Source organism: Myxocyprinus asiaticus, chromosome 3, assembly GCF_019703515.2.
Source record: "Myxocyprinus asiaticus isolate MX2 ecotype Aquarium Trade chromosome 3, UBuf_Myxa_2, whole genome shotgun sequence".
In the NCBI taxonomy this organism is placed as follows: domain Eukaryota; kingdom Metazoa; phylum Chordata; class Actinopteri; order Cypriniformes; family Catostomidae; genus Myxocyprinus; species Myxocyprinus asiaticus.
This window is the reverse complement of record NC_059346.1, coordinates 8,061,348-8,075,769: the sequence shown is the minus strand read 5'-3', so window position 1 is coordinate 8,075,769 and position 14,422 is coordinate 8,061,348. Positions and strand designations below refer to the sequence as shown.

Sequence of the window (14,422 nt, the reverse complement as noted above, 5' to 3'; positions counted from 1 at the left end):
TGTCAATCATTTTTATTTTCTTTAGAAAAAAAGATATCTATGCGCGTAAAACGCACTGTAGACTGGTGAACAGTGCTGAGCACTCGCTATCCAACAAGTGTACAGTCGAAGCGCGACTGTTGCGTCTTAAGCAGCTACTTAAGAGAGAACAATCAGATTGGAGACGAACCGGAGCTCGAATCGATCCACGCACCATCGGTTCCGCCACGCACATACTTTGTCGCAGTGATAAAATGCATGTTTGTTTGACTCGTGTCGTGTGAGCTGGTGGATTATATGGCTCTGCTAGTTATCTGCCGATGGAGCCGCCGTAATTCGTTGTCTTGATCACTTTACGCGTAGCTTTGCGGAATTTAAACAATCCAGAGAGCTGACAGTTTTCGTATTGACTACTATTTGAAGGTAAACTGAACTCTCAAAAACGACCTGGAACACCAGCGACCTGCGAAAACTTGCAAATCCCCCACCTGGTTTATTGGAGAGGGCTGCGCAATTGCGCGCGCTGCGAGAGCGCAACCCTACTATCGGACATTTCCAAGGAATCCACTCTCTCTCTCTCTCTCTCTCTCTCTCTCTCTCTCTCTCTCTCTCTCTCTCTCTCTCTCTCTCTCTCTCTCTCTTTGGATCACATCCCTTTTGTCCACACGTCTTTCTCTATGGTTTCAGTCCGATCTAATGGACTCGGGGTTCTGCAACCACTCTGAAAGAGGGGTTCAAAGTTGCCGTGTGGACAGTAGAATCATATATGAGGATCATTACACAGGTGCTGTCCAACACAGACCGCAGAAATGCCTATGCATCCGGTGACTTCCACGTTGATGTACCGGGGGATCTGCACGATTCCAGATATCCTGTCATACCGTGCACCGGTCAACCTGCCTGAAGATGAAGTGGAAGGTAAGTGAGAGATTCCAGATGGCGTTTTAACCCCTCATTTTGTTACAGTCTGTTCAGATAAAATATGTTTATGTAGATGTGAGCATTAAATTAACCGGACCTTACTAGTTCTTGGGTTGCATTCCTGTTTTTCAACCCGCTTCTTGTTTTGCGCACCTGTTTGGTGACTTTTGTCTTTCACGGAATGACCCAATTTCGAGCAAAAGCCGATTCTAAGTGAAACGAAATCAATGCTTTTCTTTAATCTTGGTTGGAATTTGTATCTTGTAGATCAGCACCATGGATAGCGGAGTCCATATAAAACGCGTAAGCTCTGTGAAACTGAAAGTCTTCACAGAGCCACAGAGAATTCTAACTAACACATATTCGCATTTCTTTCTCTTGGCTTATAAACCTGCTCTAAATACATCACAACCATTAAGTGCATCCACTGATCAACCTTCTTGGAAATACAGAGAAGCAGGTAACACAAGATTTCCATAATCAATCAGTTATTAACTTTTTCATCAGTAGCATACAACATAGCACAACATAGCACAATGTACTCTTAAATGTAATGTACGTGTTTGAACACATTCTTAAAATCTAAAGCAATTGCTTTCTAATTCTGTAAGTATAAATACATAGTAAATGGGTCTGTAATTGTGGATGTATTCAAACAGGAAAGAAGTGACAGTTTCAAGCAAACATACCCAGCCAAATTAATATTCGAGGACACACTGTTGTATTTTGACTGATCTGAAGAATAACGTTAATGTTGGCTCAGTGCAAATTGTTTATCAAGATAAATCCTTTGTGACACTTTTATGATTAGTCTTTAAGTGAGAATATCAGCGCTCCACTGCAATTCCATTCATCAAGGGATGTTTTCTATCAGGAAACTGAATCTAGTTTTATAAAGATTCTATCCACTATTCTCATATTCTCTTTAAAAAAAAAAAAAAAAAAAAAGAAAAAAGAAAACACACAAAATCCGACAGTACTGTTATCCTGAACAGAAATGAACTAAAATGATGATGATAACATGGCAAATGGAAGATTATAGAAATGGGGGGAGGTCACATGGTAGTTTGCTATCTCTGTACATGCAGTAAATAACAGTGAGCATACATACTGTACACGTGTGTGCATGAGTGAATGCGGAAGTCAATTTATTTGCAAATGTGCTTGTACATTCAGGAGGAAAATGTGTGCCACAGGTGGTCATCCCAAATAATTTAGTCTGTGTCGCATTTTTCATACCCCTCACCGGGAGGGTAAATATACATAAAGCTAAGACCTGCATAAGGTTTCATACTCATACCCAGAGTTGGGATGGTTACTTTTGATATGTATTCCACTACAGATTACAGAATGCATGCTGTAAAATGTAATTTGTAACATATTCCATTAGATTACTCAAGGTCAGTAACGTATTCTAAATACTTTGGATTACTTCTTCAGCACTGGTATATTTTTTCACTTGTTTTGACTATAAAAACTCTGCCAGTACAGTAAGACAAAATACACATGTTAAAAATACATTCTCTGAAAAACCTAAATATCTTATGCAGTGTTGTTTCTAAAACAAGATAAATCAAACTGATCTTGTTTAAAGGATTGTTAGATATTTTTACAGGAAAACAATACAAAAATTCTCATCAAGAATACGATTTTTGCACTAATATCAAAGGTCTTACTAGAAAAAAAAGTAATTATGATCCAATGTGAATTTTCTTGATAAAAAAATATGATCGTGCCTGGTAACATGTGCATGTAAAATGGCTAGAAATAGCATTTTAGCTTAGTGTAAAGCTGACAATTTACACAAGGTTTATTTCTATTTCTTCTGCTCCAAACTTACTTCTCTGTCTGCTTGTATGAATGTAACACATCATAAGAAAGTGTTTCACCGCTGTTCAAATGCACTTTGGATCACATCATTTATATGTATAAATGTTTTCCATCTGAAAGGACTAAATATGAAATGAAACAAATGACAATAAAATGCAAAGTAATCCCTTCAGTAATCAAAATACTTTTTGAATGTAACTGTATTCTAATTACCAATGATTTAAATTGTAACTGTAGTGGAATACAGTTATTTATTTTGTATTTTAAATACGTAATCCCATTACATGTATTCCGTTACTCCCCAACCCTGCTCATACCCCTTCAGCTTTTGCATAGATTTGCACAGCAAATAGTAAACAAGGCAAAGACAGTTATACATCATGGACCAAATTGGTCTTGTTCTACATCGAGGCCAGTGGTTCTCAACCTTTTTTGATGAACACCCCCCTACTTGATGCAACTTTGATGAATTGCATAATTGTAAAGTTTTGTTAATAAATTCAGCAGGCTTACGCATCATGAATATGAGACCAAACCTTGTGTTTCTTGAATTCAAGCATATGGAGGGCTATGTCTGGGGCCTATACAATAAAAATGCAAAGACAGAAACTAATAATAAAAGTGGTATTGTTATTATATATCAAAAATAAGTGAAAAGACCAATAATATTGCATATTTTGTCCCACTGAAATGCTCATTCTACATTACAGCATTGATTTTGAGTTGGATGTAGATGTAAATTTACTGGTATCAACAACAGTAAGGTTATCTATAGCATCTGTAAAAAGTAAAAAGTTAACACATGTTACTAAATTATTCTAACAGTATGACTGCATACTGAACTCCTTTCATCAGTTTCTTACTGATTCAAATGAGTCATCTCTTGGAATTTCTGAAGGCAAACAAGATCAGTTATATTTTCTTACACTCAAACTAAAATATTTTAGCATATTTTCTTTAGGATTTACCCATTTCTATTTAATCAAAAAAAGAAGAAAAAAAAAAGAAATAAAAAAGAAAAAAAAAGAAAGAAAAAAGAAAAAAAAGTGTATTTTGCATTTGCCCTTATCAAAATGTAAATGCATTTATTTATTTATTTTTATCATTTTAACAGTTGTATTTGTAACAAGACCATAAGCACATGGAAGCATGGATCATCTTCACTACCGTGATTAGATATAACATGATTTCTATAAAACAAATTATGGCATTTTTGTAATTGCAAACAGTAGGCCTACTCTAAACACATGTAAAAACGATAAATACAAAATATAAACATTTAAAAGTTGTAACAAAAATGTATTATATTCACTCACTCCCCTAATATAGCCTATTATAAATTTAATAGAGCTGAAGTAGTGATATTATAATATTTATTATCAATCTATTTCTGCCTAAAATACAGTTAGTGTTACTATAGTAAATTCAAGGGTCGTCATGTAGAATTCTGTGCTGAATTCAAACGGTTTCCATATCTTGCGCTGTGCTTCTCACTGGTTCTCGCAGTGCTGCAATGATCAGAGGTGCACATTTAAGAGCTCGAGACCGGTCTGTTGTAAAAACACACCTGCTTTGCACTCACGCTGCTCTGTCCATTGAGCCGTATCCATCTACAGAGCCATACAGGTGCATTAGCTGAGGTTCTGACTTCATTGACGCTGCTAAACCAGATACTGCAGATGTGTCGCTAGACTTCAGAATCAGATGAACCTTGGTACAAATGCATACCAACCCATATAATGGAGTCTAGATAAACATTTGAATGCAAATAGGAACTTGATGATAGATTTGATTATTATGACTGATAAACACCCCCCATTTGTAACCTAATGCCCCCCTCTCTACATTTGCTCTCTGCACCCCCTGGCATCCTTTAAACACCCACTGGGGGTCGGTACCGCCCCCATTGAGAACCCCTGATTTAGACGATCAGATGCGTGTGACTTAAAACGCTAAGTAACTAACTGAATCAAAGTCATGAAATCAGCTAGTTAGGAACTATTAGCTGGCTAGCAGATATCATACTAGCTGGATATCTAGCTATCTGGCTAATATGATATTGTTGTGCAGCTGTGGTTGCCAGAATAATTATGTAAAAAATACAGTAAAAATGTAAACAACTTTACAGATCAACTTGTACATTTTACAGTTCATAATGTATTTTTAATCCCCATAGTATTTACAGAAGTGCATATGATGACATGAAGTTAATTAGTAGTGGCTCTTCCAGGAGCAATGACCAGTAAACATGTAGAGACAGTACTCAGTGTCACTCACACAAACACTAAACACCATCAGGGTAACACATGTGAAACTGAAATAATGCAATAAACATGAACTAAACTACATGAAATATAACACAGAACACCCCAATGTACATAACTGATATTAAAAATATGAAGAAACGTAACTATTTCCATAAAATATAATGCAATGTAATTTTTACCGTAATTTTAACAGTAAAAACTACATGTACTCTCTTGTTAAACATAATATAAATTTTAACCATTAATTACACGGGAAAATCATACTTTTTACATCTAAAAATTATTATTATTTTTTTTTAACTAAATTTTACCGTAAAACTACATGTATTGTCTTTTTAAATATATTAAAACATTTTGATGTATATTTTACAGTAACTACTCATTAACCAATTTAAGTTTTTTTACTGTAGCATTTTTACAGTCTTTTACCATTAAAATTACAGAACATTTTTACAGTTCAGCTATCGACTAAACACAACAACAACTCTGACATCAACACCACTACTGTTTATTTATGTTACGTTTTTTCATTATCCATAGCGCTGTCAGATCCGCTAATTTTTTGACATGGGCAAGAAAGTCTTTCAGTGGACGCAATGACTTTTACGTTACAGCAATTACGTCATGCTGCTGACACACGTCGGACCAAAACCAGAAAGAAGAACATTGTTGGAAACTTAAAAATGAATGAGCATGAGGAGAGTCAAATGTCCCGCTGAAGACGATCAAATTGTGGAAAAAAGTTCACACACCTTATGTAGGATTAAATCCTAAACTGAGAATAATATCTGTACTTCAAATATAGCTTACCCTGCATGTGGAGTTTACTTGTAATTCATTCTTGAGGTCATTCCTTCATCATTAATGATAAATGTACTGTATATTGTAGGGAGAAACAGCTGGGTCCTCAATATGGATGTTGAAGAATAAAAACTCAGAGTCAGGTTTTGCAATAATCAAATGAGAGAGAGTTTACTGATTGTTCTCTGTATGTTCAATATGCATCACAAGTCATTGAGATACAACAGTTAGAAAGACAGGAAGTCGAAGTGAAGTTTTACAAACTTTCCAAAGTAATTATAGTCATCTGCAAATTACATTAAGGGTGTCATCGTACCACAGTTTCTAGCATTCTGGTAGGTCAATTACTTCAAACATTTTTACATATTAAAAATATGGGCTGTTTCCATCTTCGTGCAAACAATAGTTGTTAGCCACAACATTAATCAAGTTCCCATCCTTGGTTGAAACAAACTTATGGTCAGATATCAGAGGTTAGCTAACAGTTATGACTACTCCTTATTTCTTTCAAGGAGAGCAGTTAAAATCATTGGAAGTTGTTTTTGACCATGGCAAAGTCACATTTGATAGGGCACAATATCCGTAAATAATTTAGAGACATGAGTTATTGAGACATGCAATGTGTAGGTGTTATCTTCTTCTCAGGAACAGAGGCCTTCTCCCCAATCTTTTTTTTCTCCCCTTTTTCTCCTCAATTTGAAATTCCCAATTCCCATTGTGCTCTAAGTCCTCGTGGTGGCGTAGTGACTCGCCTCAATCCGGGTGGCGGAGGAGGAATCTCAGTTGCGTCCGCGTTTGAGACCGTCAATCTGCACATCTTATCACGTGGCTTGTTAAGCCGTGGAGACATAGTGTGTGTGGAGGCTTCATGCTATTCTCTGCGGCATCCACGCACAACTCACCATGTGCCCCACTGAGAGCGAACCACATTATAGTGACCACGAGGAGGTTACCCTGTGTGACTCTACCCTCCCTAGCAACTGGGCCAATTTGGTTGCTTAGGAGACCTGGCTGGAGTCGCTCAGCACACCCTGGATTCGAACTCGCGTCTCCAGAGGTGGTAGTCAGCGTCTTTACTCACTGAGCTACACAGCCCACCAACCCCCCCTTCTCCCCAACCTTGATGGAATGCCGGGCCTCACCATCTGTGGAACATTAGGACAGAGCACAGAGAGAAACAAGAGAGCTCACCATTGCTGCATCTAGTTCCCTACTATTATAGTAAATTCATGTTTCAATGAGGGAGATCATAATGGGGTAAATGTGTTGTCCAGTCATGGTTACTTTTACAAACCATAAAACAAAGATAATAACAAAAAATCATAACTACGATCTCTCTTACATTGCTACTTGTGATTAATCATTCCTCAGTATAATCAAATGGTTAAATAGGTTTTCATTAAGATTCAAGATTAAGATTCATAATGTAATAAAAATAGAAATAGAAATGGAATAAGTGCAATACAACATAAAATGCACATTCTCTGGAAGCCGGGCTAAATGAGTAACCACTGTTACTGCACTCCTGGAATGGGCCAGACCCTCAGTCACCCCTCAGATTACATACATATTACTTGTACCTTTTAGGAAAAGAGAACAGAACATTGATTAATATAATAAGAATAAGTAAGGATTATGAAATATAAGATATAACTTTCAAGAGCAAAGAGGGATTAGAATTTTTCTCCTTCAATATCATGATAAATACTGATATTGAAAGATTTGAAAAAAATATTTTTGGCTATATCGCATAGCCTTGGACACAGAGATGATACAACTGCTTCGCATTAGCAATCAACCAGTATGGGTTGTTTAATGGCCGATTCCGATACCAATATCTTGAGAGCATGAGCATGAAAGGCTGAAATATACAGTATAATACATTTTAATGGTAACAAATATTTAAAGACACTAATTTATTTTAAAATATTCACTAAAAAAGTATTTGAAAACAATGTTTATTATTCATCAACAATGCTGCTGTTAGATTTCGAAACTCACATCAGTTGGTATAACCACTTTTGTGTATCGGCCAATTATTTTAAATTATTGGCCAGTTAATTGGCTTGGCTGGTCTATCATTACCTCACATTGATCAAATAGGCCATACTTATCCTCATCTTAAAGATGTTTAGTTGTTTATTTGTGAATCTTATGTCAGAGCCAGGTTTTAGAACTTTGAACTTATTGATGTGTTTGATGCGCTGAGGGCAGATACTGAGATATAATCTGCCAGCTATATCTGCTTATCTTTATTTTAGTTAGCAATTCATTTTTCATCATAAATCCATCCTCATTCAAAATATAGAATGTAGATTATCGCCCAGTCAAAGCTCGAGGAATTCATTATCATTCTCAGTTAAAGACTGTTTGAGGTTTGGGGAAATTCCCTCACATACTGGAAATCTTGAGCCTCTGATAAACACCCCTTAACCCAGGATTCGATTTTATTTCAAAGAAAAATAATTGCTTCCTGTACGCATCTGAACTCAGAGGAAGTGGAAAGACATTTTATGTTTCAATATAGAGCGTAAAAGTGGGGTTCCAGATGTAAAACTCCCATTAATTTTCCATTAATCTCCCATTAACAGAAATATAGATTTTTAACGTTAATGTATAAGGATCAATGACACGACACATTAAAAACAGGGTTGCCATCTTTGGTTACTTGTTTGAAGTGAGATTTTGATGACATGCACGGTGCCTTTAAAGGGATAGTTCACACAAAAATGAAAATTCTCTCATCATTTACTCACCTTCATGCCATCACACATGCGTATGACTTTCTTTCTTCTGCTGAACACAATTAAAATTTTTTTTTTTTTTTTTTTTAAAGAATATTTCTGCTCTGAAGTTTCTCACAATGCAAGTGAATTGGTAACAACATTTTGAAGGTGCAAAAAGCACATAAAGGCAGCATAAAGTAATCCATATGACTCCAGTGTTTAAATCCATATCTTCAAAAGCAATATGATAAGTGTGGTTGAGAAACTGATCAAAGTTTGAGTTCTTTTTGACGATCAATCCCCACTTTCACTTTCAAATTCTTCTTCTTTTGTTTTTGGCAATTTGCATTCTTTATGCATATTGCCATCTACTGGGCAGGGAGGAGAATTTATAGTAAAAAAAAAAAAAAGACTTAAATATTTATCTGTTTCTCACCCACACTTATCATAATGCTTCTGAAGATTTGTATTTAACCACTGTCATATGGGTTACTTTTATGCTGCCTTTATGTGCATTTTGGACCTTCAAAATTTTGTTACCCATTCACTTGCAGTGTATGGACCTACAGAGCTGAAATATTCTACTAAAAATCTTTGTTTGTGTTCAGCAGAATAAAGAAAGTCATACACATCTGGGATGGCATGAGGGTTAGTAAATTAGATAATTTTCATTTTTTGGGTGAACTATCCCTTTAATGCGGCCCTGGACACACCCTAAAGTGTGCATATTTGATACTAGTCCTATCTTTTATTTCTAACACCACAACAAGGCCTAATCAAACCTTACAAGGCAAATAATGTTTTTTTTTTTTTTGTTTGTTTGTTTTTTTTTTTTTAAGTGCTCACTTATGCTAATTAACCTGGCATTCACAATTTCAAAAAATCCACACACTATGGCACAACCAGGGTTTTTCCTGGGTCTAAAAATGGTCTTCAGAGCTGGCTGAAGTACACTGTCACCCACAAGCTCACCCACAAAGTTGGTTGGTTACATAATTGCAGTTAATTACTGATTAATTCATTAATTATTGAATTGTATTTCACATTTACATTGGATATTTTGATTTTATTTATTTATTTATTTTTTAAATCAAACTAAATTAACTTAATTTAAATAACATCTTATTTTTGGTGTAGTTGTGGGTATACCAAGCTCTTAATTATTCACAGTAAGTCATCTCTTGAAATATCTGAAGTCAATCATGGCCAGTTCGTTGAATATCAGACATTACAGTATTAGAACAAAGAGGAAAACTTTACCCATAATTTTATACAAAATTCATGGAGGTCCAGACATTAAACCTCTTCATTTTACTTTGTACTTGCCTTTATATTGTTTAGCCTACCATGTTTCTTCCACTGTTTAACTGGCATTCATAGGACCATAACCAAAATGGATGGCTCCTCATTACCTGGTTAGGTCAATGTAGCTAGTCTTCCTAAAAAACAAACTATAGTATTTGTTATGAAAAATAAAATAAAAATAAAATACTAATATAACAATTATCTATTAGATTCCCCCTAATAGATTTAATATGAAGCTTTGACTTATGTGTTACTACAGAATAAGGGTGATGCAGTAAGGGTGATGATGTATATCTTAAAAAGCCTTGTAACTGATATTGGTGCATAGTTGTCTGCTCTTTACCTTGTCAGTACTGTTTATAATGTTGGGGCTGTCTAGCAGTTTCAGAGGTTTGACTTCTTACACATTGATTATAGAAGGCTCAAATGGGTTGCATAAGTTTTGTCATCTCCACCGAGATGTCAAATGAAGGCTTGTTCAGTCACACATTTGTTCCTCTCTGCACTATCAGAGAGCTCTGGTTGTCCTATTTCTTGGGCACACTGATGTGCGGTGGTAAATTTGCTTTGGCAGCCCGAAAATTTAAGTCATGCTGACTTGACGTGGGATTTATTTGGGTAGCATGAGAGCATAAGACAGAGCCTGAAAACGTGTGTCTCAGTTGGGGATCCTGCTTAAAAAATGCATTAAAAAAATGTAATTCACACAAAACAATTACTGAAACAATTTAATTTTAGAAATATTATTACAGTAATATTTGCAAAACTTTTGTCGATCAAATCAAAGTCAGGTGGTCTAACAAACAGGCTGGTTGCCATTTTGTAACCATAAAAAGGAAATGACCCCTTTAAATCCTCATGAGTGTGTGACAGGGACGTGCCGTACATATAAGCAAGTTAAGCCGTGCTTACCTAACAGAAGGGTGAAAAGAAAAATTACACTATGAAATATTTAAATATAATTGTTAATATAAACTACCGTTTTCATTCAAATTCATCATCTTTCATCTCAGTTGGGCAGCACAGAAAGTTATTCATTTATTCACACCGACACACCCTCAGCTATAAGCACTTTATATTATGCTTACTCTGATTCAAAGCATTGTTTACCACCATTTCATTCAACACTGTACGCCGTTACTACAAATGGCCAAGGTAAGCATGCTTACCAAAATGAGTAAGCCAATCAGAATCTCCTTCCTGCAGTCATCTGATTTTAGTTTTGTGTCAACACATTCAAGTTCACGTAACTAGTGCATTATCAAGTGCTAAAATTGATATAGTGTAAGCATCAGCGACCTACGGGGATTTCGCAAAGTTAATTTACAAGGAATCGAGAAAGAGAGGCAATCAAATCTTCAACAAGCGGGCAACTTTTGCAACAAAGTGACGGAGATGTTCATTCGCAAGTAGAGATGCGTGGATTTTGTATTCAAGTAAAGGTAAGTTAATATATTTATTAAAAAGCTGTGCTATTGATACTAGGTCGTAGATACTAGGTCATTGTTTCTGGTAATAAAGTGTATTAAAAATCTTTGATGCTTGCCTAGTCTCAAAGCCCATGGCACATGACTGGTGTGTGATTTTATTTTTAAAATATCAGATATTTTGAAATTTTTATGAAAAGTCACATTTTGTTCAGGTCAAATAGAGTAACCCTAAAAAAAACTTGATACTTGTGACTCAAACATTAATATATGTTTTACCTAAAGTTTATGTTGGAATTTATTTTTATTTTTTTAAATTTATGATTAAGTTTTGTGAGCTTACAGGTGCATCTCAATAAATTAGAATGTCATGGAAAAGTTCATTTATTTCAGTAATTCAACTCAAATTGTGAAACTCGTGTATTAAATAAATTCAATGCACACAGACTGAAGTAGTTTAAGTCTTTGGTTCTTTTAATTGTGATGATTTTGGCTCACATTTAACAAAACCCACCAATTCACTATCTCAAAAAATTAGAATATGGTGACATGCCAATCAGCTAATCAACTCAAAACACCTGCAAAGGTTTCCTGAGCCTTCAAAATGGTCTCTCAGTTTGGTTCACTAGGCTACACAATCATGGGGAAGACTGCTGATCTGACAGTTGTCCAGAAGACAATCATTGACACCCTTCACAAGGAGGGTAAGCCACAAACATTCATTGCCAAAGAAGCTGGCTGTTCACAGAGTGCTGTATCCCAGCATGTTAACAGAAAGTTGAGTGGAAGGGAAAAGTGTGGAAGAAAAAGATGCACAACCAACCGAGAGAACCACAGCCTTATGATTGTCAAGCAAAATCGATTCAAGAATTTGGGTGAACTTCACAAGGAATGGACTGAGGCTGGGGTCAAGGCATCAAGAGCCACCACACACAGACATGTCAAGGAATTTGGCTACAGTTGTCGTATTCCTCTTGTTAAGCCACTCCTGAACCACAGACAACGTCAGAGGCGTCTTACCTGGGCTAAGGAGAAGAAGAACTGGACTGTTGCCCAGTGGTCCAAAGTCCTCTTTTCAGATGAGAGCAAGTTTTGTATTTCATTTGGAAACCAAGGTCCTAGAGTCTGGAGGAAGGGTGGAGAAGCTCATAGCCCAAGTTGCTTGAAGTCCAGTGTTAAGTTTCCCCAGTCTGTGATGATTTGGGGTGCAATGTCATCTGCTGGTGTTGGTCCATTGTGTTTTTTGAAAACCAAAGTCACTGCACCCATTTACCAAGACATTTTGGAGCACTTCATGCTTCCTTCTGCTGACCAGCTTTTAAAAGATGCTGATTTCATTTTCCAGCAGGATTTGGCACCTGCCCACACTGCCAAAAGCACCAAAAGTTGGTTAATTGACCATGGTGTTGGTGTGCTTGACTGGCCAGCAAACTCACCAGACCTGAACCCCATAGAGAATCTATGGGGTATTGTCAAGAGGAAAATGAGAAACAAGAGACCAAAAAAATGCAAATGAGCTGAAGGCCACTGTCAAAGAAACCTGGGCTTCCATACCACCTCAGCAGTGCCACAAACTGATCACCTCCATGCCACGCCGAATTGAGGCAGTAATTAAAGCAAAAGGAGCCCCTACCAAGTATTGAGTACATATACAGTAAATGAACATACTTTCCAGAAGGCCAACAATTCACTAAAAATGTTTTTTTTATTGGTCTTATGATGTATTCTAATTTTTTGAGATAGTGAATTGGTGGGTTTTTGTTAAATATGAGCCAAAATCATCACAATTAAAAGAACCAAAGACTTAAACTACTTCAGTCTGTGTGCACTGAATTTATTTAATACACGAGTTTCACAATTTGAGTTGAATTACTGAAATAAATGAACTTTTCCACGACATTCTAATTTATTGAGATGCACCTGTATGTGTATTCAAGGTGCAAGGAAAGTATTTTAATACCTTTTACTTGGTGGTCACACCACATCACATTTTTAAAGTCATTAAATACTTTTTTTTATTTATTTTTTTATGTAGAAAATGATATAAATATTTTTCATAAATGTATGAAACCAACATGGCACAAATATTACATTTCTAGGAACTTGATACATATGTTTTAAACTAGATTTTTAAAAGATTTCTCATTTAGAGCATGCCAGGCAACCTTATTTCAATGACACATAAACCTTTCAAGACCAGCCTACCATGAGCTCCTTTATTGTTAAACTATGATAAATGCTTCTGTAGAATTTTCAGTGATTTTCACCTCATTTAAAAAAATCACATTCAATTGCCAATTTTTCAGTGAACAACTATACTACCTATAATCCTAAAAATATTTAATCTAAAACAATTAATCAATCAATCAATCAAGTTGCTGTTACCATCGAAATTTAAATCACATCAAAAATGCTGAACACCAACTCCCATGAAGCATTGAAAATTATGTAATCGTGCCGTCTCCCTATACTCTGAAACTAATAAAATATTTGTATATATTTAAATATTTTGCAATAAGCCTTATAATTAAGCTATATATATTTTATATTTATAATTAAAGACTGTAAGTGGATAGTTTTATATACTGCTAATTCTGATTTAACTATATATGCTTTATTGGATGCATAGTTCATTCCTACATAAAAGACGTTAAGTACAAAGTCTTATTATTTTGTCTTTTTATCAATTTATCAATATACTTTTTTGCTAAAACCAAATTTTGTAATCTTGTTCACCCAGGAGCTGGTTTGTTTGGTTTATGGCTTTGAACTCTTTATTGAAAAATTTCTTGAATGGAAAAAAAATATATATATCTATTCTGAAAACTAAGACCACTGAAAAAGTGGGTGGTCACTGTTGCGCTCTATATAACCAGTGACCCGGTTCACATGCCTTACATTGAATAAACATTCGTTACCGGTAATGCTTTCATTGAAGGCACATTCAATAAAAACCAGCAAACGCACTGCCTTGTGAAAGTGAAATTCAGTTAACGTCCAGGGCCCGTATTTACAAAGATTTTTTTAGAGTGGTTTTCTTATCACTAGGAGTTCCTAGCTATGAGTTTTTGCTTAAAACCTATTCACTAAACTGTTATGATCAAGTTTTAGCAAAGTCTTTCTAGCAAGTCAGTCCACTGTCGGCCATCTTTGGAATGCTCTTGGG

The 14,422-nt window shown here is 35.6% G+C and overlaps 1 protein-coding gene across 1 annotated transcript in view; it reads left to right on the top strand.

The window, feature by feature from the left end:
- The first annotated feature begins 788 nt into the window (after positions 1-788).
- Positions 789-14,422, top strand: part of LOC127430639 (calcium-binding protein 7-like) — a 62,907-nt gene continuing 49,273 nt past the window's right edge. Inside the window, exon 1 of the mRNA XM_051680541.1 lies at positions 789-897. Coding sequence (XP_051536501.1) covers positions 789-897 — 109 coding nt within the window. The remainder of the gene's footprint in view (positions 898-14,422) is intronic.